Source organism: Perognathus longimembris, chromosome 13 (assembly GCF_023159225.1).
Source record: "Perognathus longimembris pacificus isolate PPM17 chromosome 13, ASM2315922v1, whole genome shotgun sequence".
NCBI lineage: Eukaryota > Metazoa > Chordata > Mammalia > Rodentia > Heteromyidae > Perognathus > Perognathus longimembris.
The window spans coordinates 61,626,910-61,653,234 of record NC_063173.1 but is presented as its reverse complement, the minus strand read 5'-3'; the positions used below and the strand labels follow the sequence as shown (position 1 = coordinate 61,653,234).

At 62.8% G+C, this 26,325-nt stretch overlaps 1 protein-coding gene across 2 annotated transcripts; it reads left to right on the top strand.

Moving 5' to 3' along the window:
• The first annotated feature begins 1,963 nt into the window (after nucleotides 1-1,963).
• LOC125362267 (glutamine-dependent NAD(+) synthetase) lies at nucleotides 1,964-25,999 on the top strand. 2 transcript variants are annotated; one of them, XM_048361035.1, is made up of 21 exons: nucleotides 1,964-2,089; nucleotides 2,882-2,942; nucleotides 4,633-4,749; nucleotides 8,760-8,813; nucleotides 9,104-9,193; nucleotides 9,903-9,954; nucleotides 10,644-10,732; nucleotides 10,848-10,965; nucleotides 11,292-11,423; nucleotides 13,506-13,580; nucleotides 13,909-14,033; nucleotides 14,545-14,593; nucleotides 15,792-15,894; nucleotides 16,419-16,587; nucleotides 17,016-17,151; nucleotides 17,325-17,431; nucleotides 20,904-21,035; nucleotides 21,336-21,405; nucleotides 23,953-24,081; nucleotides 24,675-24,851; nucleotides 25,878-25,999. In XM_048361035.1, the coding sequence occupies exons 1-21, from the start codon at nucleotides 2,005-2,007 to the stop codon at nucleotides 25,959-25,961; spliced, it is 2,154 nt and encodes a 717-aa protein (XP_048216992.1). In that variant the 5' UTR covers nucleotides 1,964-2,004; the 3' UTR covers nucleotides 25,962-25,999. The 2 variants fall into 2 exon arrangements, with proteins under 2 accessions (XP_048216992.1, XP_048216993.1); XM_048361036.1 differs by lacking the exons at nucleotides 1,964-2,089; nucleotides 2,882-2,942; nucleotides 4,633-4,749 and having other exon boundaries at nucleotides 8,770-8,813; nucleotides 9,907-9,954; nucleotides 25,878-25,984.
• Nucleotides 26,000-26,325: the final 326 nt, after the last annotated feature.

Genomic DNA, 26,325 nt, shown 5'->3' with positions numbered 1-26,325 from the left:
GTGGACCAGGAAGTGACCTCAGAGCCGGGAACCGCCCACTGCCCCAGGGGCGTCAGTGACCTGAGTGACAGGTGCTGGGCAGGGATTTCTGGGGAGGACCCCGGACGGGGAAGGGGTCTATGTGTGCTTTCCTATGCACAGAAAGGGAAGCGGCCATGTTTCCCAGGTGGACCTAACACTAGGGATTAGGCACCCACCAAAAAGGAAACACTAAGAAAAATACTTGTATACTTTACAGTATTGTTCAAATGAACTGAATATCAGGAAGGGGAACATGTTTGAGGGAGGGCAACAGGGAGCACAGGAATGGAGGGGGGCACGTGCAGCCATTGCCTTCGATGTACGCTAAAAGTCCAACTGCATAACACAGGGAGGGACTGGAGGGACGACACATGTCGCTGGCCGCTGGTGGCTCGCACCTGTCATCCTCGCCACTCAGGAAGCTGACATCTGAGGACCACAGTTCAAAGCCAGCTCAGGCAGGAAAGTCTGGGAGACTCGTATCTCCAATTAACCAACAGCAAAACGGACGGAGAGCTGTGGCTCAAAGTGGTAGCCTGCTAGCCGTGAGCAGAAAGGCTCAGGGGCAGCGCCCAGGCCCTGGGTTCAGGGCCCATGACAAACAAAATGTCTCATGCCAGGCTGACTTTGAACCAGGAGGCTCAGCTCTCAGCCTCCCAGTGGCTGAGGCACTGGCCCCGCCTCTGCAGAGCTGCTTTCGCTGAGAATCCTGCCGAGCCGCCGTTTCCAGGAGGAAGGCAGAGTCCCGTTCTCAGGGGTGCGGCTCCGTCGCAGGCTTTAGGGATCCCAGGTGTCCTCCTCGGAGCTCCTCATGTCAGGAAATCACAAGCAATGGGAGCCAGGCCCCCAGAGAGCCTTGTTCTGCGGCCCACGTGGGGTGCGGCGTCTGGGGTGCCCATCTCTGGGGTGGAAATGCTCTGGTTTTTTTTCTTACACTGTGTCTTACCAGGACACTTCAAAAGCCCTGTGACCCTCACCTCCGTTTCCACTCAGTGGGCTAAACCCCCAAACTGCCAGTCTTCTTCCACCATCCACTTCACAGCTCTAATAAGGCACCATAAACTTGGGGTGCAGGCTTGAGGGCCTGGGCGGACCCTCACGCACTTCCCAGACCCCGGCCACAACACTGCCCCCAGGCTCCAGCATTCAGCACCCCAAAGACCTCCAGACGCCCCTGGAAGGACGCACCCAATGGCAGCTGTAGGATCTTCTTTTGGCAGATGCCCATCCAGCAGGGACTTGGTTGTAAAGATTTACTTTCTGGCGGAGGGAACAGACCCTTCGGGGTTGAGGGGCTGAAACTGCCCCAAGGGGAAGATGTTTCCAAGTTGTCAGTCCCAGCAAGCATGACTTCATAAATGGAGGAAAATGTAACTAAAAGTGAAAAAAGTGCTTGTCCAGGGCTGGGAATGTGGCCTAGTGGTAGAGTGCTTGCCTCGTATGCACAGGCCCTAGGTTGGAGTCCTCAGCACCAGAGGTGGCGCTGTGGCTCAGGTGGCAGAGTGCTAGCCTTGAGCAAAGAGAAGCCAGGGACAGTGCTCAGGCCCCGAGTTCAAGTCCCAGGACTGGCAACCACAACAAAAAAGAGTGCTTATCTGACAGCAGCAGGGGAAAATGCTTACAACTGAACACAAATGGAATATACCAAGCGCTGGACCGCTGTGCAGGAGCGGTGGTGAAGGGAGAGGCGTGTAAGAAATGTGTAATAAATGGAATGGCGTCGCGCGGGCCGCCCGCCACCAGGGCGACGCTAGGGTCTCCCAGCCTCCTCACCGCGCAGGCGCACTGAGCGCTTTCCCCGCCCCCCTCCCCCCCCCGCGCTCTGTGGGCGGAGCCTGACGAGAGGCCCCGCCCCTCTCCCAGGACGGCGGCGGGAGACCCGGAAGTGGGGGCGGCGGCCGCGGCTGTGGGCCGGAGCTGTGGGCCGGGGCTGGCTGCCCGGAGTCGCCGGTCGGGCCGGATCCCGCCCGCAGGCCTGGCGCGATGGGCCGCAAGGTGACGGTGGCCGCGTGCGCCCTGAACCAGTGGGCGCTGGACTTCGAGGGCAACCTGCGGCGCATCTTCAGGAGTGGGTCCGGGGGTGGCCCGGGCGGGGCGGGGCGGGGCGCGGAGGAGGGGCGCGGGCCGCGACCTTGGGACGCTCGCTCCCTGACCTTGGGCTTCCGCGGGGGGAGGGGGGAGAGGGGGGGCAGCCGTGGGAGAAGCCCCCCCCCTCCCAGAGGAGGCCGAACGCGGCTGGGGAACCTTCGCTGAGCCCCCCCCGCTGGCCGGTTCCCCCTCCCCGTCCTCAGAGCCCATGTCCTGGGGTGGAAAGGGCAGTCCCTCCCCTTCCTCGCGGAAACCAGATGCCCGGGTGAGGAACTGGTTCCCTGTCACTCGAGGTCCGCCTCCAGCTTCTCCCCGCATTTCGCCTTGGCACCTGCCGGTTGTCACTTCCACATCGCCCGCTCCCAGGCCCGTCGTGCAGGCTCCCCCAGCCTCTGTACAAACCTGCGGGGGTGTGCACGTGTACGTGGCCATGCCGTCTGGTGGATTTCGACAGGAGGCCTGGCCGCGTGGGAGAGGACGCCGCGGAGCGTGGGGGCACCGGGTGCTTGGCCTAGGCTTTTGCTCAAGGGTAGTGCTCTACCACTCGAGCTACAGCACCGCTTCCAGCCTTTTCTGTGGTTATTTGGAGACTTTTGGAGTCTCACAGGATTTTCTGGCCAGGCTGGCTTCAAAGCACAGATCTCAGCCTCCTGAGTAGCTAGATTTACAGGTGTGAGCCCGCCAGTGCCGGGCTCACTGACCCTACCTGATACAGCTAGGGTCACGTCCTGGGGACTGAAATTACCCCTCTTTCTCTCTGTATGTCACGTAGGTATTGAGATCGCCAAGAACAAAGGAGCAAGATACAGGCTTGGACCAGAACTGGAAATATGGTAAGAAGAAGCCCATCCCTACTTCTGGGTGGTAGCTGGTTATGTGGTAATATCTGTGGCAGGCATGTAGTGGTAGCTGTGTCCACCGGTGGAAAATGTGTAGATCTGAGAGCGGTGCCAAAGCCCAGCCGCCTTAAGAGGTGGTCAGCAACATGACATCAGGCCTGGTTTATGCCCAGAGCAGGCCCAGGGAGGCTGGGCAAGTCTGTTCCTACCTCAGAGCAGCCTGGAAACGGTCCTCCACTTTGCCTCGGCCCTGCACTGCGGTGTGAATGCTTGTCCTCCCTCACTCCATTTTGTGTCATGCTTGGGTCCCAGAGCTAAGGGGGGAATGAGGATTCTGGGAACGTGGGGGCGCGGGGGGGGAGGGGAGCCCAGAGTTGCTCCTGGGTGGGGCATGTCCTCGGTGCCATTTCCTTCTCAACACCTGGAACTGGCTTGAGCAGAGTCTTTATGGTGCTCTTGTTTTATTGTGGTTTTTTTGTGCCAGGAGTAGGGCTTAAACTCAGAGTCTGGGTGCTGCCCCTTAGCTTTGTGGCTCGCTGGTACTCTACCACTTAAGCCGCAGCTCCACTTGTGGCTTCTTACTGGTTAGTTGAAGGGTCTCATGGACTTTCCTGCCAGGGCTGGCTTTGAACCTCGATCCTCAGATCTCAGCCTCCTGAGTTAGGCCTGAGTTAGGATGATAGGCGTGAGCCACCAGTCCGGCTTTGAGTCTTTATGCTTTATAACATCATGGAGCACTGTGGGAGAGCCCCTGGAGCTGATGGGACCAAGGGCCACAAACTGAGTTGCCTCCAAAACTGCGGATCTCTTGTCTAGCTCGGGAGTGCAGAAGTCCCCGCGCGGGGCGCCGCAGGACTGCTCTCCCTGTGGAAGCTCGAGGGCACTGTCCTTCCCGCCGCCTCTGCCCCCCACTCCTGGCCCCGTCAGAACCCCAGGTGCTGCAGTGTGCTTATTGTGCCAGTCCTGGGCTCGAACCCAGGGTGCGGGCACTGTCCCCGAGCTTTCACGTAGCCACAGTCACGCTTACCCTACAAAGCTGGGCCCACAGCAAACCATTTTCAGGCCGGAAAGGTCATCACTGGCCATTCAGATACCACCGTCGGAGCCCGAGCCCTGAACCGAGCCTCTTGCTCTCGAGGTGTCATGGCTGTGTGGACCTAGAACAGGGCCATGAAGGGCTGCTAGGAATCTCAGGTGGGCTGGGCACTGTGGCTCCCGCCCGCCCGTGCCCGTAATCCTCCCCGGAGCCTGAGATCTGAGGGTCGTGGTTTGAAGCCAGTCCAGGCAGGAACGTCTCTGATGCCCCCATCTGCAGTTAACCACTCCAAAGCCCAAAGTAGGAATATGGCTCCAAGTGCAGAGCACCAGCCTGGAGCAAACAAGCTAAGGGGCAGCTCCCAAGCCGGGGGTTCAAGCTCTACGACGGGCACCAGAATGAAATACAGATAAAATCCAAGGGCAGGCACAGTAGCCAAAAACTTAAGATCTGAGCGGGGCCCCTCGTGTCGTCTATAGAATTCTACCTGTGCTATCGTGCGCCCCGCCCCTCCCCCCAAAGGCTGCACCCCAGAAGGCCCCGGAGGCATTGGAAAAAATCCAGTAACACACATAGTCGGCCCCGGGGCCTGGCTCACCCTCCCCTGCCTGCTTGGTCCTCTCTCCCTCCCCACCCCCCACCTTCTAGTGGCTACGGGTGCTGGGATCATTACTACGAGTCGGACACCCTCCTGCACTCGCTGGAGGTCCTGAAGGCCCTCCTGGAGTCTCCGGTCACGCAGGACATCATCTGTGATGTGGGGATGTAAGTGGCCGGTGCCGGGTGTGGGGGCGGCGCGGGGCAGGGGGGGAGGGGCAGGGGCACATTTCGGGCTGTTCTCCGTCCAGGGATCCCCGTCTCACGGGCCTGTGGGAGGGCAAGGCGGGTTTGCTCCCATCCCAGCTGCCTGACCACCAAATACTCCCCGCGGCAGCCACTGAAAACAGACTGCGTAGGTTTCTCTGGAAGCTTCCAGGCATAGGAGCACGGTTGGTGGGAATGGGACTGTGACGTCACGCGGTCACAGCCAGAGAGCTTTATGGCCCCCTGTGAGCCGCAGGGCGGGCTGCGCACAAGGACATGTCCACCCATGTAGCGCCACATGGTGTGAAGTCCTTTTTTTTTGTTTTTTTCTAATCTAGTACCAGGGTTTGCCCTCGGGGCCTGGTGCTTGCTTAGCTGGCACTCTTCCACTTGGCCCATGCCTCCAGCCTGTCATTTGGCTGTCTGTTTTAGAGATATCGTCTAAGGAACGTTTTCTTCAGGCCGTCCCCAAACTGTGACCCTCCCTACCTCGGCCTCCCGAGCAGCTAGTGTTTCAGTCACGAGCGACCGCACCCGCTTGTTCTCATTGTTGGCCTCCTGTGCCTTCTCTCTCCATCTCCCCACCGCGAGGGGACATTTGTCTAGCAGGGTCTCTGTCTTCTCTCTTTCGCTGCTTTTGCATTCTTAATTAGAAAATGCTCGTTGAACAGGGTGATTTCCTTGTGACAGGTCCATACACACACACAGCCCAAACCCTCACCCGCCTGCCCTCTCCCTCCTCTTCCCTCCTTCCCCTCCGCACTGGGTTTGTGCCAGCAACCGGGGCCTGAACCCACAGCCCCATCATAGTCTCCCTTAACGTATTTTTGCTCAAGGCCAGTGCTCTGCCACTTGAACCGCAATTCCACCTCTGGCTTTTTGCTGCTTACTTGGAGTTAAGAGTCTCACGGACTTTCCTGCCTGGACTGGCCTCCAGCCGTGATCCTCAGATCTCAGCCTCCTGAGTAGCTAGGGCTGCAGGTGTGAGCCCCCAGTGCCCGGCAGGCCCCCCACCCCTCCGCCATGCTTCCTGCTGTCACCCCGTTCTAGGGTAGCTTTGAGAGAGAAAGCTAAGGGGCAAGGCCCCAAGTTCAAACCCTGGTACTGGCACCAAGACACGTGTGCCCACCCAGAATGTGGGCACTGGTTGGAGGGAAGGCAAGGAGCAGCGACGGTGGGAGGTGCTGGTGCCAGGGCTGGGCTCTGCGGAGGGGTGCGGGCGCCTGACCTGGGATCCCATTTGGACTGGTAACAGCCGGGCCAGTGATACTTGGCCAAGGCCCAGCCCCATGGGAGCTGTGTTCCTGGCGCCCCAGGCTGGCTGTCTTCGCCTGCTGATGGTGAGCCGTGATTAGCCTTTCTGCTCTCCCCGGGCCTTCTAGCTGCTCTCTGGAGTCGGACGCAATGGCTGGTGCCACCTCTCCCTCGCTCTTTCCTGAGGCAGCCCAAGGCTCTGGCCTGACCTTTCCACCTTTACAGAGAGCCCGAGAGGCGATTCCCGCAGACTTGCTTGGGGCAAGCGCCACTGGTGCCTCGGGCCAGCGCGCAGGGTGAGGTGAGGGAGGGCGTGCAGAGGAGAGAGGCAGCGGCCGGGAGTTCTAGCACAGTCCAGGGTGTTGGGATGTATCAGGCAGCCGGGGTGTCGTGTGGGAATAGAGACACCCACTGGGAAAGAACTCACCGGGGCAAAGTTCTGCAGAGGGCGTGCTACCTGGAGAGAGGCGCGTGTGGGGGCGGGCGGTCCGCGCAGCCTCTGTTCCTGCCGCTCAGCACCGAGGTGCACGACCTCGCTCAGGTGGTTGCTTTGAAATGAGTTCAAAGTTCATAGCAACCGGCAAGACCAGGACACCTGCCAAAGCACACGCCGGTGAGGACGACAGTTCCCCAGGCGCAGAACCACTTGAGCCGAGCCTCTGGCTCCTGAAACACAGCCCTTGCTGCGGGAAGTGGCTTGGCTGACGGCTCCTTGGGAGAGGGTGACGACCCCGACGACGGCGGCGCCTCCGTCAGGCCCACCCTGCGACGGGAAAGATTCTGACTCCCGCCAGGGGGTGTGCACCAGCCGCCTGACTTGCTTCATCTGCAGACTGTCCTCCTGCTTTGAGTTTTATCGCCGGAAGGGCGCGTGTGCTGGTATTGGGCCTGGGGCTTGAACTCAGGGCCCGGGCGCCGTCTCGGAGCTTTCCCCTCAAGGCCGGTGCTCTACCGCCTGATCCACAGATCCGTTTCTGGCTTTTTGCTCAGTCACTGGTAATAGGGTCACAGACTTTCCTCCTCAGCCGGCTCCAAGCCTCGATCCTCAGATCTCAGCCGCCCGAGTAGCGGGGCTGACGGGCGGGAGCCAGCTCGCCGGCAGCACAGGCGTTTGGGGATGTGGCTTGAGAAGCCACCGAGGGGCCTCGGGCGCCCGAGCTCGCGGAGGGGGGAAGCAGCCTGTGGACGCAGAACACTGGGCCCTACGCTGCTGGTGGGCCCGCCCAGCGCGGACATGCGTGTCCCCTCCACAACCCAGACACACTTGTGCCCTCTCTCCACAGTGCAGACACGCGCGATCCCTCAATCCACAGTGCAGACACACGCGTCCCCTCTCTCCACAACCCAGACACACGCGATCCCTCAATCCACAACCCAGACACGCGCGTCCCCTCTCCACAGCGCAGACCCGCGCGTCCCCTCTCCACTACCCAGACACGCGCGTCCCCTCAATCCACAACCCAGACACGCGCGTCCCCTCTCCACTACCCAGACACGCGCGTCCCCTCAATCCACAACCCAGACACGCGCGTCCCCTCTCCACTACCCAGACACACGCGTCCCCTCTCTCCACAACCCAGACACACGCGTCCCCTCTCTCCACTACCCAGACACGCGCGTCCCCTAATCCACAACCCAGACACACGCGTCCCCTCAATCACAACCCTGACACGCGCGTCCCCTCTCTCCACTACCCAGACACGCGCATCCCCTCTCCACAACCCAGACACGCGCGTCACCTCAATCCACAACCCAGACACGCGCGTCCCCTCTCCACTACCCAGACACGCGCGTCCCCTCTCCACAGTGCAGACACACGCGTCCCCTCTCTCCACAGTGCAGACACGCGCGTCCCCTCAATCCACAGTGCAGACACGCGCGTCCCCTCTCTCCACAGTGCAGACACGCGCGTCCCCTCTCTCCACAGTGCAGACACGCGCGTCCCCTCTCCACTACCCAGACACGCGTGTCCCCTCAATCCACAACCCAGACACGCGCGTCCCCTCTCTCCACAGTGCAGACACGCGCGTCCCCTCTCTTCACAACCCAGACACGCGCGTCCCCTCTCCACTACCCAGACACGCGCGTCCCCTCTCCACAGTGCAGACACACGCGTCCCCTCTCTCCACAGTGCAGACACGCGCGTCCCCTCAATCCACAGTGCAGACACGCGCGTCCCCTCTCTCCACAGCGCAGACACGCGCATACCCTCAATCCACAACCCAGACACGCGCGTCCCCTCTCCACAACCCAGACACGCGCGTCCCCACAATCCACAACCCAGACACGCGTGTCCCCTCCACAACCCAGACATGTGTGCCCTCTCTCCACAGCGCAGACACGCGCGTCCCCTCAATCCACAACCCTGACACGCGCGTCCCCTCTCTCCACTACCCAGACACGAGCGTCCCCTCTCCACAACCCAGACACGCGCGTCCCCTCTCTCCACAGTGCAGACATGCGCGTCCCCTCTCTCCACAGTGCAGACACGCGCGTCCCCTCTCCACTACCCAGACACACGCGTCCCCTCAATCCACAACCCAGACACGCGCGTCCCCTCAATCCACAACCCAGACACGCGCGTCCCCTCAATCCACAACCCAGACACGCGCGTCCTCTCAATCCACAACCCAGACACACGCGACCCCTCTCTTCTCAGTGCAGACACTCGCGTCCCCTCTCCACAGTGCAGACACGCGCGTCCCCTCTCTCCGCAGGCCTGTGATGCATCGCAATGTCCGCTACAACTGCAGAGTGATCTTCCTCAACAGGTGGGTGGGGCGGTCGCCTCTGCCGGCTCTGGGCCCCCCAGAGAGGCCGACCCCCCACCAGGGAACCCGTGCTTCACTGAGCCCCCCCCCCACTCACAGGGCACCTAGGGGTGGTGAGGAAGACCCTGTCCATCAGCTCACATGGAGACACAGGGCGTCCAGCCCCGCTGGCTGGGGACCCATCTTGCAGAGGGGGACAGTCTCTTGCTCAGGACCCCTCCTCCAGTGGGCTCTGGGTGGCAGCGGCCCGCCCTGGGGGGCTCCGTGTGAGCACCCCATTCCTGCTGTAGGAGGATCCTGCTGATCCGGCCCAAGACCGCCTTGGCCAACCAGGCCAACTACCGCGAGCTGCGCTGGTTCACCCCCTGGGCCCGGAGCCGGTGAGTTCTGGGTGCTCCTCGGAGAGCTTCCGCGGGGGCAGTGTCTGCCCTGCTCGGGAGGGGCGTGGCCTCCCACCCACAGGAAGGACCGGGCCTGTGCTGTCCAGACCCCTCGCTGGCCTCAGTTGCCCTGCACCTTCAGTGCACCTGTAGCTGGGACGCTCAGCACCGCCCACTGGCCTCAGGGGTCCTTCTGTGGGGGGCGGGGTTGGGGGGGAGGAAGGGAGGAGGTGACCTGCAGCCTCCAGCCGCCTCTGAGGCACCTGAACCAACCTGGGCCTTGGCACCTGCCGTGGAAGCTGTGCTCCGGGTGCCTTCGCCTGTTCTCACTGTGGAGGGACTCCATGACACGCACCTCCCTTGTGAACACGCTGGTTTCTTTTTTTCTCTTGGTGCCAGTGCTAGGGCTTGAAATCAGGGCCCGGCACTGTCCTTGAGACCCTTTGCCCAAGGCTAGCACTCTGCCACTTGAGCCAGAGCGCCACTTGCAGCTTTGGTGCTGATTCGATGTAAGAGTCTCAGGGACTTAAGACAGTGCCAGTGGCACACCCTGGCAGGGCCCAGGCTGGCTTTGAGCCACGATCCTCAGATCTCAGCCTTCTGAGCAGCGGGGATGACAGGCGCGAGCCAGTGGCACCGGCCTGTGATCATGATTTTTGCCATCCTGTCTCCCGGACCACCGTCCCTGACCGCTGCGCCCTCTTCCCAGGCAGATAGAGGAGTACTTCCTCCCCCGGATGTTACAGGACGTGACAAACCAGGTGCGTTTAACGCACGGCAGGTGCCGCCTGCGTGGGGGGGGTGCAGGGCGGGAATGCATCCAGATAGCCCCAGAAAGCCCTGGAAACAAGCAGAGGAGAGACTTGCGGAAGTGCACTGAGGGCCACCTCTCAGGATGGGCAGCCTAGCCAGTGCTCCAGGACAGGAGCCACACACATGGGTTCTGGGGGGCTTCTCCGGGCCTTGCAGAGCTCACCTGTGGGAGGGGGCCTGCGCCTGCTGGGGGCGGGGATGGTGCTCATGGGGGCGGGGCCTGGCCTGCTGGGGGCGGAGACGGTGCTCATGGGAGCTGGGCCTGGCCTGCTGGGGGCGGAGATGGCGCCCGTGGGGGCGGGGCCTGCACAGGCCAGGGGCGGAGACGGACCCCGTGGGGGCGGGTCTTGTACCTGCTGGGGGTGGAGATGGTGTCTGTGGGGGTGGGGACTGGCCTGCTGGGGGCGGAGACGGCGTCCGTGGGGGCGGGTCCTGCGCGTCTTGTGTCGGGGTGGGGCAGGCTGTGGCGCGGGCACAGGACGAGGTCCTCACCCCGTGGCGTTCGCTGGACGGGTCCCAGGTGGGGGATGACACGGGGTGGCTCCTGGCCTGCGTGGCGGCCTCTTGGGTCTGGGGTGTGCACAGGGTCCCGAGGCGGTGGGCCCCAACCCTCGTCCGCCTTCACCTTCACCTTCAGGAAACGGCGCCCTTCGGGGACGCAGTGCTGGCCACCTGGGACACTTGCATCGGGAGCGAGATCTGCGAGGAGCTCTGGACGCCACACAGGTCAGCCAGGGTCCCGGGGAGCCCGGCGTCGGGGGCGGGCGGGGCGGGGCGGCCGCGGGAGTGCGCTTGGGCAGGGGGAGCCCCGCGGCGCCCCCCCACGCGCTCCTGTCTGCAGCCCACACGTCGACATGGGCCTAGACGGCGTGGAGATCTTCACCAACGCCTCGGGCAGCCACCACACGCTGCGCAAAGCCCACGCCAGGGTGGACCTGGTGACCATGGCCACCACCAAGGTGGGCACCACGGGGGGGGGGGCTGTGCGGGCGCAGTAGGGACAGTGCCGGGGTCGTCTGTGTGTCCTACGGGAGGGGGGAGACGGCGGCTGGGGTGAGGGGTCCCTCGGAGGCCCTGCCGGGAGGGGGGCTGGGGCTTGGGGTCCCGCGGAGGCCCTGCCGGGAGGGGGGCTGGGATTTGGGGTCCCGCGGAGGTCCTGTGTGGGGGACCCATGGCGGCTCCGGGAGGACACAGATAGCACCTCTTGGGCTCTGCGTCCCCGCCTTGGTGCACGTCGCCATGACGGCGGCCGGCACCCTAACCGCGCCACCCTGGCCGCGTCCAGAACGGTGGGATCTACCTGCTGGCCAACCAGAAGGGCTGCGACGGCGACCGGCTCTACTATGACGGCTGCGCCATGGTCGCCATGAACGGCAGCATCGTCGCCCAGGGGGCGCAGTTCTCGCTGGACGATGTGGTAAGGGCCGCGTCGAGGCACCGTGTCACGCTCTCCCGGTGACCCCTGCCTGGGGTCCCCCCACGGTGGTCTGGGCCCGTGCCGCCCTTGCGCGGCCCCCTCCCCGTGGTCCCCGCCGGGTGGCAAGTAGCGGCAGGTGGCAGCCAGGCTGACACGGGAGATGAGAACGGCCGGCTTGGCTGCTTGGGCTCAGCTGGGGACGCGGCGCCCGGGCCTCATGGTCACGTGGAGCGTGGGCAGTGGGCACGGAGCAGAGGCCTGTGACCGGCGCTGGGCGCTGCCCTCGAAACACGGGCCGGGGGCTCCCTGAGGACGTGGGGGGCCTCGGGGGCCGCGCTGACCAGCGCCGGTCCAGCCTCTTGGGTCCCAGAGCAGAGCCCTCGGGATCTGCATTTAGCAAGCACCAAAATGAGCGCTGTGGCCCCAGCTTGCCAACCGCGTCCGGTGCCGAGCCCTTCAGATAAAGGCGGCTCGGCCCCTCCGTGCTTCGTAACAGTGGTGCTTAGTGATTTTTGTCAATGTTGTCGTTGCTGCTGTAAGAAGTACCAGAGTCAGCTGCCGTAACCCTGCCTGCTCCAGGCAGAGGTTGGAAGGATCGCAGTTTGAGGCCAGGCTGGCAGAAGGTTTTAAGACTCGATCGTCACACGAGCTCTCTGGGGCCCGTGCCTGTCGTCCCAGCCGGACGGCAAGCGTGACTGGGAGGGGGGACCCCCAGAGGGCCCCAGGGCGGGGAGCAGAGCCAGCGCTGTGGCGCTGTCAGGCAGTGGGAAGCGGAAGGCCGGGGGCGGGGCTCTGGACGAGCTCTGCCTGCCCCACCCTGCGTGACAGCTAAGGAAGAGCCCCAGCCAGAGCAGACGGGGGGGGGGGGGGGGGGGGGGGGGGGAGTCGTCACAGCCGTGCCTCTCAGTGCTGACCTGCTGACACTGGGCTCACCGCAAAGACGGCGGGCGCCGGGGGAGCCAGGTGTCCCCCGTGGTTAGCCGCCGTGGGGCGCAGCGGCAGGACGCGGGCCCACACTGGCTTTTAATGATGCGAAATCCTAGAACAGCCTGCGATTAGGACTCGGCTTCCGTGGAAGTAACACCACGTGGCGCAGGCCGTGCCTGCCTGCAGGGCAGCCCCTCAGGAGGCCGAGGCAGGAGGAGCCACGTGATCAAGACCTGAGGGGCTGGGGGGTAGAGGGCCTGGCTGGCAAGCGCCCGGCCCGCCGCAACCCCAGCACTGCCAAAGCATGAGAATTGTCATAGTAACGCCGTCGACCGTGAACGTGCCGGAAGCCCCCTACTGTGCGCAGGCTCAGCGCGGGGCTGGCGTGGCCTCCTGCGCCGCGGGCGGCCTGTCCGGGCGAGGGTGCCGCAGCTCGGGCCCCCTCTGGCCCGGCCCCTCGGCCGCTGCTCCTCGCGGTTGCAGGACGGCTGCAGCCCCTCAGCCACCCTGACTCCACAGCCACAGGCACGGGCAGAAAAGGAGCCTCACTTTGCGTGACTTTGAAGCGGGGGCCGCTTTCCTGGAAGCCCCGCAGACCCTCAGTGCAGGAGCCGCGTGTGCGCGGCAATGGCCGGCTCTCCAGAACACATCCGAACGCGGTGGTGTTTCTGGCGGCCACGGAGGAGACGGTGTAGGATCCAGCTGTGAGGTCACCCCGGGAGGGCTCCAGGCGGAGGCCCCCCCACCTGTTTAAGTCTGCGCCCAGTACCCGCGTTACCTAGGTAACTGGCACACCCGGAGGCCGTGACCTCCCCCTTCTCTGAGCTCACATCCAATCCACCTGGCCACACCTCCCGCCTTCCCTATAGGATCCGGCTCAACACGGTCCCCGCTCTCTCTCCTTTCCTCGCTTACTCTCTCTCGCTCTTTTCTCTCTTTTCCCTTCTTCCGTCCCCTCTGACTCCCCGCGCCTCCATCTTGTGTGGCTGGCAGTTTGCTTCCCGCGCCCCCTCAATGAACTCCCTTCTGCACCCCGCGGCGGGTTTGCTTCCCGCCCAGCTTTACAGCAGCCGCGTGGCGTGTCACCCGTCCCTGCCGTGGCCCATCCGCGTGGCCCCCGCGACAGGCCGCGCCCTCCCTCCGCTCTCCCTGCAGGAGGTCCTGACGGCCACGCTGGACTTGGAGGACGTGAGGAGCTACCGGGCGGAGATCTCGTCCCGGAACCTGGCGGTGAGCGCCCGGCGGGCTCCGTGCGGTGGGCGCCGCTGGGGCGGCCGCGGGCGTGGAGGGAGCGCCCCGCGGGGACTGGGCGTTTGCCCTGGGAGGGAGGTCGAAGGCCGGGCCAGTGCATCGAGACCCCCGGTGCAGGGCGGGGCTGTGCTGCAGCCTGGCGCTCCGCAGCCCTCACCCCCCCCCCCCCGTGGCTCTGGACCCGACGGGCCCCGATTCCCCCAGGCCAGGCCCCGGGCACCACGAGGGCTCGGCCACGCCGGTGTCCCTCACCCATGCCGGCACCGGAAGGCGGGGGTCATGTGTCCCGCCTCGTGTCCACCCCCAGGCCAGCAGGGTGAGCCCCTACCCCCGGGTCAAGGTGGACTTCGCCCTCTCGTGCCCTGACGACCTGCTGCAGCCCGTCTCTGCCCCCGTGCCGTGGACGTACCACAGCCCCGAGGAGGAGATCAGGTGGGCGTCCGGGGGCGGCTGGCAGCCGCCCTCCCCCCGGGGGCTGGCGGGGGGCAGGTCTGCACTGAGTGGGTGCAGCAGGGGCCCGGCGCCTTCCCAGGTGGACCCTGGGCGTCGGGGGCCCGGGTCGCCTTTCCTCCTAGGCCCGCCTCACATCGCGATTCGCCGTCGCCAGCCTCCCATGATCGTCTCCTTGGGCTTGCGAAGGTGGGCCCTGGGCGGCCGCAGGCTGGGCCCCTGTGCTGGGCGGGTGCTGGCAGAGGCCCGGTCCCCTGTGTCCCCCTCCTCTGCATGGGGCGGCGGTGGTCACTGCCCAGGCCTGCCTGAGCGCAGACAAGCTCGGACTCGCCGGGGGAGCTGGCGGAGGGAGCTAGCTGGCAGAGGCCAGGCCCCGCGGAGCCTGGGGTGGGGACGCTGGCCCGCTGGGGGCCTGCCCGGGGGCAGCTACCCAGGGGTGCTGCCCTGGGGCTGGACTCGCCCCTTCCACACTGGCCGTCTGGTCTCTCCACAGTCTTGGGCCTGCCTGCTGGCTCTGGGACTTCCTGAGACGAAGCCGACAGGTAAGGCGGCCTGTTTCCAGCCAGCTCAACGTCTTCTAGATTGGTTCGAGTTGCACGACAGGCTGCTCGGGGATTGATTTCCCCCTACTTATTATTTTTTTGGTGGTACTGGAGTTTAGACTCAGGACCTCATGTTTGCTAGGCAGGTGCTGTACTGCCGAGCCACGCATCCCGACAGGTTTTAGCCTGTCATTGTTAAGATACTGGCTCCCTTCCTGCTGAGAGCATGCCCGGCCCGTCATCCACCTAGCTTGGGCTTCCTGTAGTTGCTGGGCTGGCCAGTGCCTGCCAGGCTGTCCGGCTTCTTCTGCTGAGATGGTGTTTCACAGACTTTCCTGTCTATGTCTGGCCTAGAACCGTGATCCTCCCATCTCAGCTTCTCAGGGAGCTTAGGATGACAGCAGCGCACCACTGTGCTAAGCTGCAGGTTGAAAATGGGTCTCGCAAACTTTTCTGCCCAGGCTGGCCTCAAGTCACAGTTCTCCCGTTAACCTCCTAAGTAGCCAAGATGATGGGTGAGAACCAATACACCTGACTTTGGCAGGGGGTAGGGTGTGTGTGTGTGTGTGTGTGTGTGTGTGTGTGTGTGTGTGTGTGTGTGTGCGTGTGTGTGGTGCCAATCTTGGGGCGGTCTTGGGGCTTGAACTCGGGATCTGGGCTCTGTCCTTGAGCTGCCTTTACTCAGGTTAGAGCTCTACCACTCAAGCCGCAGCTCCCATTCTGGCTTGTTTATTTGTTTATTTATTTATTTTTGGTAGTTTGTGGGAGATAGGCCTCTTGTGGACTTTGTAGCCTGGGCTGGCTTTGAACCTCGATCCTCAGCTCTCAGCCTCCTGAGTAGCGCAAGCCTGGCCTGGGTTGTGTGTTTTGGATGCGTGCAGCTCCCTGTGCCTCTGGGGACAGCTTGTCCACACTCGCCAGAGGCCTGATGGGTGCAGGCTGCAGGGGTTTCATGCACTGGCCTGCAGCGTGCCGGGGTGCCCGCCCCGCCCGGCCCTGCACTTGGCCATCAGGCCTGGTGGGAGTTCCCGGGTGGAGGCTGGGCGTGAGGCCTGCGGGGGGGGGAGGGGCAGGTCTTTTCCCTCCGAATGCCCCCTGGCATGCGCGGTGCCCCCTTCCCCGGGCCCGTAGGGGCGCGGGTGCCTTGGGCATCTCTTGGGCCCGCGGGGTGGAGCTCAGCGCGGTCCTCCCGCTGCAGGCCGGCTTTTTCCTGCCCCTGAGTGGCGGCCTGGACAGCGCGGCCTCCGCCTGCATCGTCTACTCCATGTGCCGCCAGGTGTGCCAGGCCGTGAGCCGCGGAAGTAGGTGATGCGTGGTCCCTGGCGGCCGCGGGGCGGGCGGGAGCCCAGGGGGGCCCTGCGGTCCTGCCCACTCACCTGGGGACAGGGAAGCCCGCTGAGCCCGTCCTGGCCTGGGAGCCCGAGCCCAATCCCCCGGCTCTGCCCCACAGCGGCGTGACGGGCACCGCAGACGGCTCCGCCGCGCGTGCCGGTTTCCGGACTTGAACTCGGCTCTCATTTCGCTCAAGGCTGGCACTGTGTCGCCTGAGCCGCGGTTCCTCTGGCTTTGGGGTGACTCGCTGGAGATGAGGCTCTCGTAGACTCTCTCGCCTGGGCTGGCTTGGAGCCTCAGACCTCAGCCTCTGGAGCAGCGACTGGCACCTGGCTGCAGATAGCTTCATGGTGCCCAGGAGAGCATGCCAAGGGGCTCGTGACAAGGCTGCAAGGGCACCGACCTCGAGGGCTGGGCCGGGCCGTGGCTGGGGGGGCGGTGGGCGGGGCTCGCGGGAAGGAGCTTCCTGCCCTGTCTCTGTCTGGGTCTTCAGATGAGGAGGTGCTGGCTGATGTGCGGCTCATCGTGGACCAGAGCGGCTACATCCCCCAGGACCCGCGGGAGCTCTGTGGGCGCCTGCTGACCACCTGCTACATGGCCAGCGAGAATTCCTCCCAGGAGACGTGCCGCAGGGCCCGGGAGCTGGCCGAGCAGATCGGAAGGTAGCGCAGGCCCGGCCCTCGAGCCCGGGACGGCGGCGGCGGCCATGCGTCGGAGCTCGGTGGACGCTCTGCAAACGGCAGAGTCGGGGCGCCCCTGGGAGCTGGGTGGGGTTCCCCTTGCTGCTGGGTTTGAGCCAGACTCCAGGGATTCTGCACGGGAGGCTCGCACGCCGCAGCTGTAGCCCGTGCCGTCTCCCCTGGTCCCCGTCCTTGGGCCCGGCTGTGGGAGGGGCCTGCTCAGCGAGGGGAGACACAAGCCTGCCGAGCAGGAGGTCGGTGTGTGGGGACCCCCCCCCCGACATGTCCCGTCCCCCCACGCTGGACTGCTCCGCTGCGTGGAACGGCCCGGGCCTCGGCCCCGTAGATGGCTGTCCAGCAGGGGTAAAGGGCGGCTCCTCATGCGTGGGCACGCCCCCTTCCTCCTCCAGCTACCACGTGGGTCTCAGCATCGACCCGGCCGTGAGGGCCGTCCTGGGCATCTTCAGCCTGGTCACGGGGAAGAGCCCCGCCTTCGCCGCGCGCGGAGGGAGCAGCCGGGAGAACCTGGCCCTGCAGAATGTGCAGGTGCCTCCTGCCTTCTGGGGCGGCGGGCTCCGCCCAGGGCACGCTGACCCCGGGGGAGGGGGGGGTGGGGGCGCAGGGCAGAGGGAAAGTTCCAGAGTGAGCCTTTCTGGTCTCCCTGGAGCTGCCGTGGCCCCTGCCCCGGATGAGCCCGCCCGCCTCCCCTCCCGCCCCAGGCTCGTATCCGGATGGTCATCGCCTACCTGTTCGCTCAACTGAGCCTTTGGTCCCGGGGCTCCCGTGGGGGCCTGCTGGTCCTCGGAACCACCAACGTGGACGAGAGGTGGGTGTGGCCTGGCCCCTGGACACCCCAGATCTCTGTGGGCGACTGTCCCCCGCCTCGTCCGACCGGGTCCTTGGGTGTGGGCAAGGTCTGCAGGAAGGAGACGCCCGCCGTCCGGGTCGGCCCTGCACGTTTGGTCACCGTGGCAACAGGGCAGCTCTCGCCTGACTGGAGGAGGCGGGCTGGGCGGACTTGGCTTTCTTGAGGCGCCTGCCCCCCCCCACCCCGAGCCCCCTCTGTGCTGTGCCCCGCCAGGCCCCCGCCCCACCCACCTGTTTGGTGGCTGGACTGCGCCCTGCTCTACTCCTTTGCGTGTAGGTTCCTCCTGGAAAGCACGTCGCTGTTGTGGCTGGTGCTCTTATGTTTGGCTCGGGTACCAGGGCCTGGTCTAGGCATTCTCCTTAGCTTTTTCACGCAAGACTGGCACTCGACCACTTGAGCCACGCTTCCACTTCTGGCTTTTTGCTAGTCAACTGGAGATGAGGTTTCATGGACTTTCTGCCCCAGCTGGCCTCAAACCTCACTCCGTCCTCAGATCTCAGCCTCCTGCGTAGCGAGGGTTACAGGCCGAGCCCCTGGCATCTGGCAACTCATTTCTTTGTTGAAGGGTGGAGAAAGGAGATTTCCTTCGTGGCACAGGCCAGCTATGGGATGAGCACTTTCAGACAGGAGCTATGTGCTTTAGTAGACGGAGACCCGGAGCCGGGGGCATGCTTTAAAGAGATGCAGACACAGATTGGACCTGGTTGACTATGACCTCAGTCCTTATTTCTGGAGGGCTTTCACAGGATTCGTTACCACTGTCATCACTGGTCATGGTAATTGTCCCTTCAGTCCTCTGTTAGTGTGTCATTCATCAGTGTGTCCACCCATCCACCCATCCTCCTGTCCATCCATCAGCCACCCACCCACGCATCCATCCTCACCCATGCATCTATCCGTCTGTCTGTCCTCCCATCCATCCATCCACCCACCCATCCATCCACTCACCCATCCATCTATCCACCCATTCATCCATTCACCCACCCATCCGTCTATCCATCTGTCCATCCACCCATCGATCCACCTATCCATCTGTCCATCCACCCATCCACCCACCCATTCATCCATCCATCCATCCACCACCCATCCATCTGTCCATCTGTCCATCTACCATCCACCCATCCATCCACCCACCCATCCACCCGTCCATCTGTCCATCCACCATCCACCCATCTATCTATCCACCCATCTATACACCCATGCATCCACCCATCTATCCATCTGTCCATCCATCATCCACCCATCTATCTATCCACCCATCTATACACCCATGCATCCACCCATCTATCCATCTGTCCATCCACCATCCACCCATCTATCTATCCACCCATCTATACATCCATGCATCCACCCATCTATCCATCTGTCCATCTACCATCCACCCATCCATCCACCCATCTATCCATCCGCCCACCCATCCATCCACTCACCCATCCATCTATCCACCCATCCATCCATTCACCCACCCATCTGTCTATCCATCTGTCCATCTACCATCCACACATCCATCCACCCATGCATCTATCCACCCATCCATCTGTCCATCCACCATCTACCCATCTATCCATCCACTCATCTATACACCCATGCATCCACCCATCTATCCATCTATCCATCCATCATCCACCTGTCCATATACCCACCCATCCATCCACCCATCCATCTATCCATCCATCCATCTGTTCATTCACCTCCTCATTCATTCATTCACCTCCCACCCACTCATCCATTCATCCACCCATCCTTTAGTTCATCCACCCGCTCACCCATCCATCCATCAGTCCTCTCTTCATCTATCAATCCAGCCCACTTATCCATTCAGCTGCCCACTGTCTGCCCAGTCTTTTGCCCAGCCCTATCTCAGAAGTAACTTGAGGACAAAGGCCTTTGTGGGGTGCAATGTCAGTGGTTCTCTGAGAGGACTCAACTCCATAGCCGCGCTGTGGTTTTTTTTTTTTTTTTTTTTTTGGCCAGTCCTGGGCCTTGGACCCAGGGCCTGAGCACTGTCCCTGGCTTCTTCCCGCTCAAGGCTAGCACTCCGCCACTTGAGCCACAGCGCCGCTTCTGGCCGTTTTCTGTATATGTGGTGCTGGGGAATCGAACCTAGGGCCTCGTGTATCCGAGGCAGGCACTCTTGCCACTAGGCTATATCCCCAGCCCCGCGCTGTGGTTTTGATCTGTTCAGGCAAAGGGAGGATGGGCTGGTGTGTGTGTGTGTGTGGTTGGGGGGGAAGCATGAGGCCCAAAGAGCCTGGACAGACAGCGGAGCCCCTGAAACTTGTGTTCAGTCGGGATGTGTGGAAAGCCTCCCCAGCCCAAGTGCCCGACGCCAGCCAGGACCTGCCCGGCAGCGGAGCGAGCCCTGGGCTGTGCTCCAGCCCTCTCCTGTGCCCAGGAGGAGTGGGCGTGGGGTCGTTCTCTGGGGCTGCTGTCCTTGGGAAGGGAAAGTCGGAAGAGGTCGGGGTGGGGAAGCCAGAGGCTCCTTAGAGGCAGCGGAGGTGGGAGACTGTGGGAGTCGTTGCCAGCTCAAGGCAGGCGGATTTGCTGTCCCTTGCGTTGCTGATTTAGCGCCCATGCTGTGGGCAGGGCGTCCGTCTGGACAATGCGGTGGTCTGTGCTGGAGCCACAGTTGGGGGGGGGGGGCTGTCCCATGCCGGGCTGCTCTGGCTGGTGACAGCCAGGGGCTGAGCCACCGCGCTGGTGCTGACAGTTGTGTCGGCCCTGCCTGCTCTGCAGTCCTCAGCCTTCTGGGCTCTGGGCGGGGATCGGGTCGCGGAGCCCCTGCACCCTGGTACCCACATTCAGCAGCATCCGGTGCTTTCCACAGCCAGAGCCCCCTCCCTCCAGCCTGTGCCCCCTGGGAGGAGCCCAGGGCCTGGAACCCAGTAGCATGTTCCAGCGCCTCTGCCACATGAGGTGACGTGCCATGGCCGCCCGTCCCAGACCTCTGTCCTTCCACTCACGCTGCCTGGCCCTGGCTTCCCAGCCAGGGTCCCTGATCTGGACGCCTCCCTGGCGTGTCCGTCCCCTGCTCGTGCCCCAGCAGTCCTCCCCAACCCTGCAGCTCCGCCCCCCAGGGGTCCTCCCCAGCCCTGCAGCTCTGCGCCCAGGGGTCCTCCCCAGCCCTGCAGCCCTGGCCCCTGGGGGTCCTCCCCAGCCCTGCAGCTCTGCCCCCAGGGGGTCCTACCCAGCCATGCAGCTCTGCGCCCAGGGGATCCTCCCCAGCCCTGCAGCCCCATCCCCCAGGGTCCTCCCAAGCCCTGCAACACCGCCCCCCGGGGGTCCTCCCAAGCCCTGCAGCTTCCCTGGGACCCTGGAACTTGCCAGGCCTCTGGACTCGTGCAGGAAGCAAGTTCTCCAACACCCAGTGCTGGCCAGAGTTGTGGGACCTTGTCAGGCCCTGGGGAACCTTGAGCTCTCGCCCCTGCAGCCTCCTCGGCTACCTGACTAAGTACGACTGCTCCAGCGCGGACATCAACCCCATAGGGGGGGTCAGCAAGACGGACCTGAGGGCCTTCGTCCAGTTCTGCGCGCAGCGCTTCCAGCTCCCTGCCCTGCAGGGGTGAGTGGGTGTGCTGGGCGGGGCGTGCACTGGGCGGGGCGGGGCAGGGGTGAGTGGGTGTGCTGGGCGGGGCGTGCACTGGGCGGGGCAGTATGGGGGTGAGTGGGTGCACTTGGCGGGGGACGGGTGAGTGGGTGGGGTGCGCTGGGCGGGGCGTGCACTGGGCGGGGCGGGACCGGGGTGAGTGGGTGGCTCTGCCAGGGGTGGCCAGGCAGCTGGGCACCGCAGGCCTGGGGTCCGCTGGGAAGGCTCTGCACCCGCTGGCAGCCGTGCTGACTGGTGTCTCTGTGTTGACCACAGCGTGCTGTCGGCGCCGGCCACCGCAGAGCTGGAGCCCTTGGCCGACGGACAGGTGTCCCAGACAGATGAGGTAACGGCGGTCCCCCCACCGCGGTCCCCCCACCGCGCCCGCTCCCTGGGTGGCGGGGCGGGATGGCTTCCGGGCCTCCTTTCTGTTCCTCGGAGCCGTCTGGGGACGTCGGTCCATCTGGGCCTGGGCTCACGCGTGCCAGTGTCACGGCTGGGCTTCTGCCCTCGGCGTCAGCCTCCGTGCTGTGGCTGGCGGCATTGGTAGGGGGTGGGGAGATGGCCCGCGGAGGGCGAGGCGCAAGGCTCTGGGGGTGGAGTCCCCCCAACGCCTCAGTGTGGCCTCGGGGAATGCTCAGTCCTCACCCAGGTCAGGATGACCTTTGACTCCTAAGCCATCAGCTGGGGTGTCAGCCAGCGGAGGCCGGGGGTCCTCACTTTAGACCCTCCTGCCTGCTGGGGTCCCGGGCACTTGCTGCTCTCTCTCCCTCCAAGCGCCTTAGCTCTACAGTGACATCTGTGCTCTCACTGGGTTAATTGCACCCAAGATGGTTGTGTGTCCCCTTGAATTCTCTGTGCTCTCACTGGGTTAATTGCACGCAAGATGGTTGTGTGTCCCCTTGAATTCTTGTGGTCTCACTGGGTTAATTTCACATAAGATGGTTGTGTGTCCCCTTGAATTCTCTGTGCTCTCACTGGGTTAATTGCACGCAAGATGGTTGTGTGTCCCCTTGAATTCTTGTGCTCTCACTGGGTTAATTTCACACAAGATGGTTGTGTGTCCCCTTGAATTATCTTGACAGCGCAGTGGAAAAAATGGATTCACTAAGTAAGTAGAAGGTGATTCTTGGACTCCAGATTCTGTTCCACTGATCTGTGTTTTCACCCTCAAGCCACACTCTCCAAGTTCTTGTAGCTTTGTAATAAGTTCTGAAGTGAGGAAGTGCGCGTGGTCTCATTTTGGTTTTGGTTTTGAAATCATTTTGTGCTCTTCGCCTATGAGTTTTAAGATCCCTTTGCCAGTGCCAGCAGAACAAAACAAAACCCTCTGGCCAGGATCATGGTAAGGATTGCTTTGAACCTGTGATCCGTTAGCATATCCTATCTTGACAGCATTACATCTGCCGGTCCACAAGCTTGGGGTGTCTTCTCATTAAGTTAACTTTTTGCACTTCAACCATGCTTTCTAGTTCTTGGATATAAGTTTCTACTTGAAAGCTTATTTCAGGGCCTGGGGATGTGGCGCGGTGGTAGAGTGCTTGCCTAGCATGCATGAAGCCCTGGGTTCAGTTCCTTAGTACCACATAAACACACACACACAAAGCTGGAAATGGCGCTGTGGCTCAAGTGGTAGAATGCTAGTCTGGAGCAAAAGAAGCTCAGGGACAGCATCCAGGCCCTGAGTTCAAGCCCCAGGACTGGCAAAAAAGGAAAAAGAAAAGAAAAGGACTAAAAGGGAGATGGGGGGAGCTTACTTCAAAGTATTTTACTGTTTCTGATACCATTATAAATTGAATAGTTTCATAAGTTTGTTTGGGGGTTGATTGTTGTGAGATTAGAGACGCACAATTGATTTTCGTGTATTGATCTCATGTCCCACAACATTTCTGAGTCCTTTGTTAGTTCCAGTAGCTTCTCAGTGAGCACACTGAGGTCTTACAAGGCCATGCTGTCTGCACATTCAGATAGCTTGACACCTCCCTTCCCATGCCAGATGCCTTCTGTTATATCCTCTACACCCCTGGCTAGAGCTGGGGTACAGCCATGAATAGACAAGGAGAGAGTGGACATCCTTGTCTTATTCCTGACTTAGGGACAAGCCCCTCTAAGTGTGGAGTTAGCTGGGGGTTGTGCATATCTGCCTTTTGTCATATTGATGGCATTCCCTTGCATCTCTAGTTTCTTTAGTTTTCAAGTCATAAGGGGGCGCTAAACCTCGCCAAACTTCTTCCAGTAACCTTCTGCTGTTAAACCAACCTTGCATTTCTGGGGCAGATCTGTGGTGGTCATGGTGTAACCACTGTTTTGCCACGGAGGACTTTTACGTCTACTCACGAGGGATGTTTTTCTGTAGTTTTCTTCTCTTTTGATGTCTGGTTTGGTTTCAGTGAAATATGGGCCCCAAAGAAATAGTTAGGAGGTATTCCCTGCTCTCCTGATTTGGGGGAGAGTTTGTGAAGTATGTTTTGGCAGAAATCCTGAGAAGCTATTTGATCCGGACACTTCTTTGTGCGAAGTACTTTAATTATTAATAAAACTCTCTCGTGGAAGTCTTCTCACATTTCTCTCCTGTCTGCCCCCTGACCCTTCCTAATTACCTGTCCCTGTGCTTGGAACCCGCTGACATCCACGGTCACTGCATCCTACGACCCTTAGCTTACCAGCCCCCGCGGAGTCCTGTTCGAGTCAGGCTTCTGTGACGATGCACAGGGCAGGAACGCGCCCTTCAGGGGGGCCACGCGTCACCCCGCAGCCTTCAGTCCCCACGCCAAGTCACACCTCATGGGAAGGTGCTGGGCAACGAGGCCGTGCCTCCCGGGCCTCCGATCTCCTCCACCCGGTGCCCAGCGAGCCGGCCTGTGCCGGGTGACCCGCGTCCCCACCCCCGCAGGAGGACATGGGCCTGACCTACGCGGAGCTGTCCGTCCTCGGAAGGCTCAGGAAGACGGCCAAGGCGGGGCCCTACAGCATGTTCTGCAAGCTGCTCCACATGTGGGCCGAAACCTGCAGCCCCAGGCAGGTGAGGCCGGGGCCCCGGGGCCGCGGGGCCGTGGGCAGCACCGCCTGCCTGTGGGCGGCTGCTTGTCCTGGCCTGCTGGGGCAGGCTCACCCCCTCTGGAGGTGGCACACGACCTTGGGGTCGACAGCCCTGTGCTTCTCCGGCCTTCCCGAGGGACCTGGGCGCTCAGGGAGGGAGCCAGGGCCCTGCGCTGGGGCGCTGTCACTCCGAGGAAGAATCCAGCCTCCAGGCCTCGGCCAGGCCCTCGCGGCGCCCACCCGTAATCCCTGCTACTCAGGAGGCTGAGATCCGAGGGTCCAAGTTTGAATCCAGCTCCGTCAAGAAAGTCCTTGAGACTTACCTCCAGGGACCCAGCAAAAAGCTGCATGGGGAGGTGCCACTCCCGTGGTAGACTGCCAGCCGAGAGGGAAAAAGCCAAGGGAGAACCTGAGGCACTGAGTTCAAGTCCCGGTGTCAGTGCACACACACACACACACACACACACACACACACAGACACACACACACACACAGAGAAAGGATCCCCACTAACTTCAAGACGCGCGGCCCTGCCGTCTTGGGGCCCCATGTGTTGCCTGCCTGTTCGCCCACCAGGTGGCTGAAAAGGTGAAGAGGTTCTTCTCCAAGTACTCCATGAACAGACACAAGATGACCACGCTCACGCCCGCCTACCACGCGGAGAACTACAGCCCTGATGACAACAGGTTTGACCTGCGGCCCTTCCTGTACAACTCGGCCTGGCCCTGGCAGTTCCAGAGAATCGACACCCAGGTGGGCTGGCGCCGCCCTTTCCCCGGGCACGGGTGTTTGTCTCCCGGGAGGGACGGCTCCGCGTCCACGGCCCGTCCCTTCACCATTGTCCTGCCGAGGGTCACGTGGCTTTAAAGCTTCTGTGTGGAGGTCTAGTTGTTTTGTTGATAAACATGGTATCGCTAGAGGCCAGTGGCTCACACCTGTCAGCCCAGCTACGTGGGAGGCTGACATCTGAGGATTGTGGTTCCAAGCCAGCCCTGGCAGGAAAGTCCGTGAGACTCTTATCTCCAGGGAACCACCAAAAAGCGGGAAGTGGAGCTGTGACTCAAGTGGTAGAGCGCCAACCTTGAGTGAAAAAGCTAAGGCCCTGAGTTCAAGTCCTGGTGCTGCTGACACCCCCCCCCGGAAGTTCTGTGTAGGGTTCATGCTGTAGTTCATGATGGCTCCAAACGTGCCTCGTGGGAGGCGGGAGGTGGGGCTCAGGTGCTGGACTCCCCGCCTGGGAGACAAAGCGCCGGACCGCGAGTTCCAGTCCTAGACTCGAGGGAAAAACTACTCATCCCGAACTGGCCCAGCCGGGCTGCTTGATGCCCGCGGCCCCGCCTTCCCCCTGGAGTGCTGAGCACCTGTGCTCGGTTCTCTTGCTGATTCTGCGCAGCGTCCTCCCTGTGCGGCACTGAGCACCTGCCGCGAGCTCCCGCCCTGCCCCGCCCCCGCCGGCCCCCAGCCAGCCTTCTGGCCTCTGTTACCTTTCCTCGTGGTGTGGGTGGTGCCAGTTGTGGGATTTGAACTCAGGACTCTCATCTGGCTTGTTGTTTTGTTGACTCCCGAGCTGGCGTTCCCCCTCTTGAGTCCCGTCTCCACTCACCGCTCTGTGGTGGTTCATCGGAGCTAAGAGTTTCACAGCTTCTCCTCCCTGGGCCGGCTGGGCCCCTCGGTCCTCTGAGTGGCTCGGGGGACAGGCGTGAGCCCCAGCGCCCGGCTGCCTGGGTGTCGTGGGTGCTGAGCTCGGGCGGAGCGGGCGCTCACGGCGTCTCTCTCCAGGTTCTGCAGCTGGAGTGGAAAGCCCAGCAGGACCCGAATGACCTGGACCGAGGGCCGACGGGGGCGGTGGACGGCCGGGACTGAGGCCCCACCCCTGCCACAGCCCCACGGTGGGGAGGATTTGCTGGGGGAGAGAGAGAGAGAGAGAGAGAGAGAGAGAGAGAGAGAGAGAGCATGAGCATGTCCTGCCAGCTCCTTCGAGTCAGCTGAAATAAAGCGAGCTGTTCTCCCCGCCCGGAGCTGCCCTCGACGTCCTCCTGACACCCCGTCCCCTTCCCCCCAGAGCCAGCCAGGGGCTGGGCGGGGTCCCCCTGAGGGCTCTGTCATCGAGTCGTTGTCCGCGTTGCGCGTGCCTGTGCCCCTGCGCGGTGGGGGGGAGGCCCCGGCCGGCTGGGGAGGTCCCGGGGGTGGGCAGCGTGCTGGTGCCTGGCAAGTAGGCGGCGCTGAG

Coding starts and splice junctions, on each gene's coding strand:
- LOC125362267 (XM_048361035.1), top strand. CDS start 2,005: ATGGGCCGCAAGGTGACGGTGGCCGCGTGCGCCCTGAACCAGTGGGCG. Junction 9,955..10,643: donor TACAGGACGTGACAAACCAG/GTGCGTTTAACG, acceptor CTTCACCTTCAG/GAAACGGCGCCCTTCGGGGA. Junction 14,034..14,544: donor AGCCCCGAGGAGGAGATCAG/GTGGGCGTCCGG, acceptor GTCTCTCCACAG/TCTTGGGCCTGCCTGCTGGC.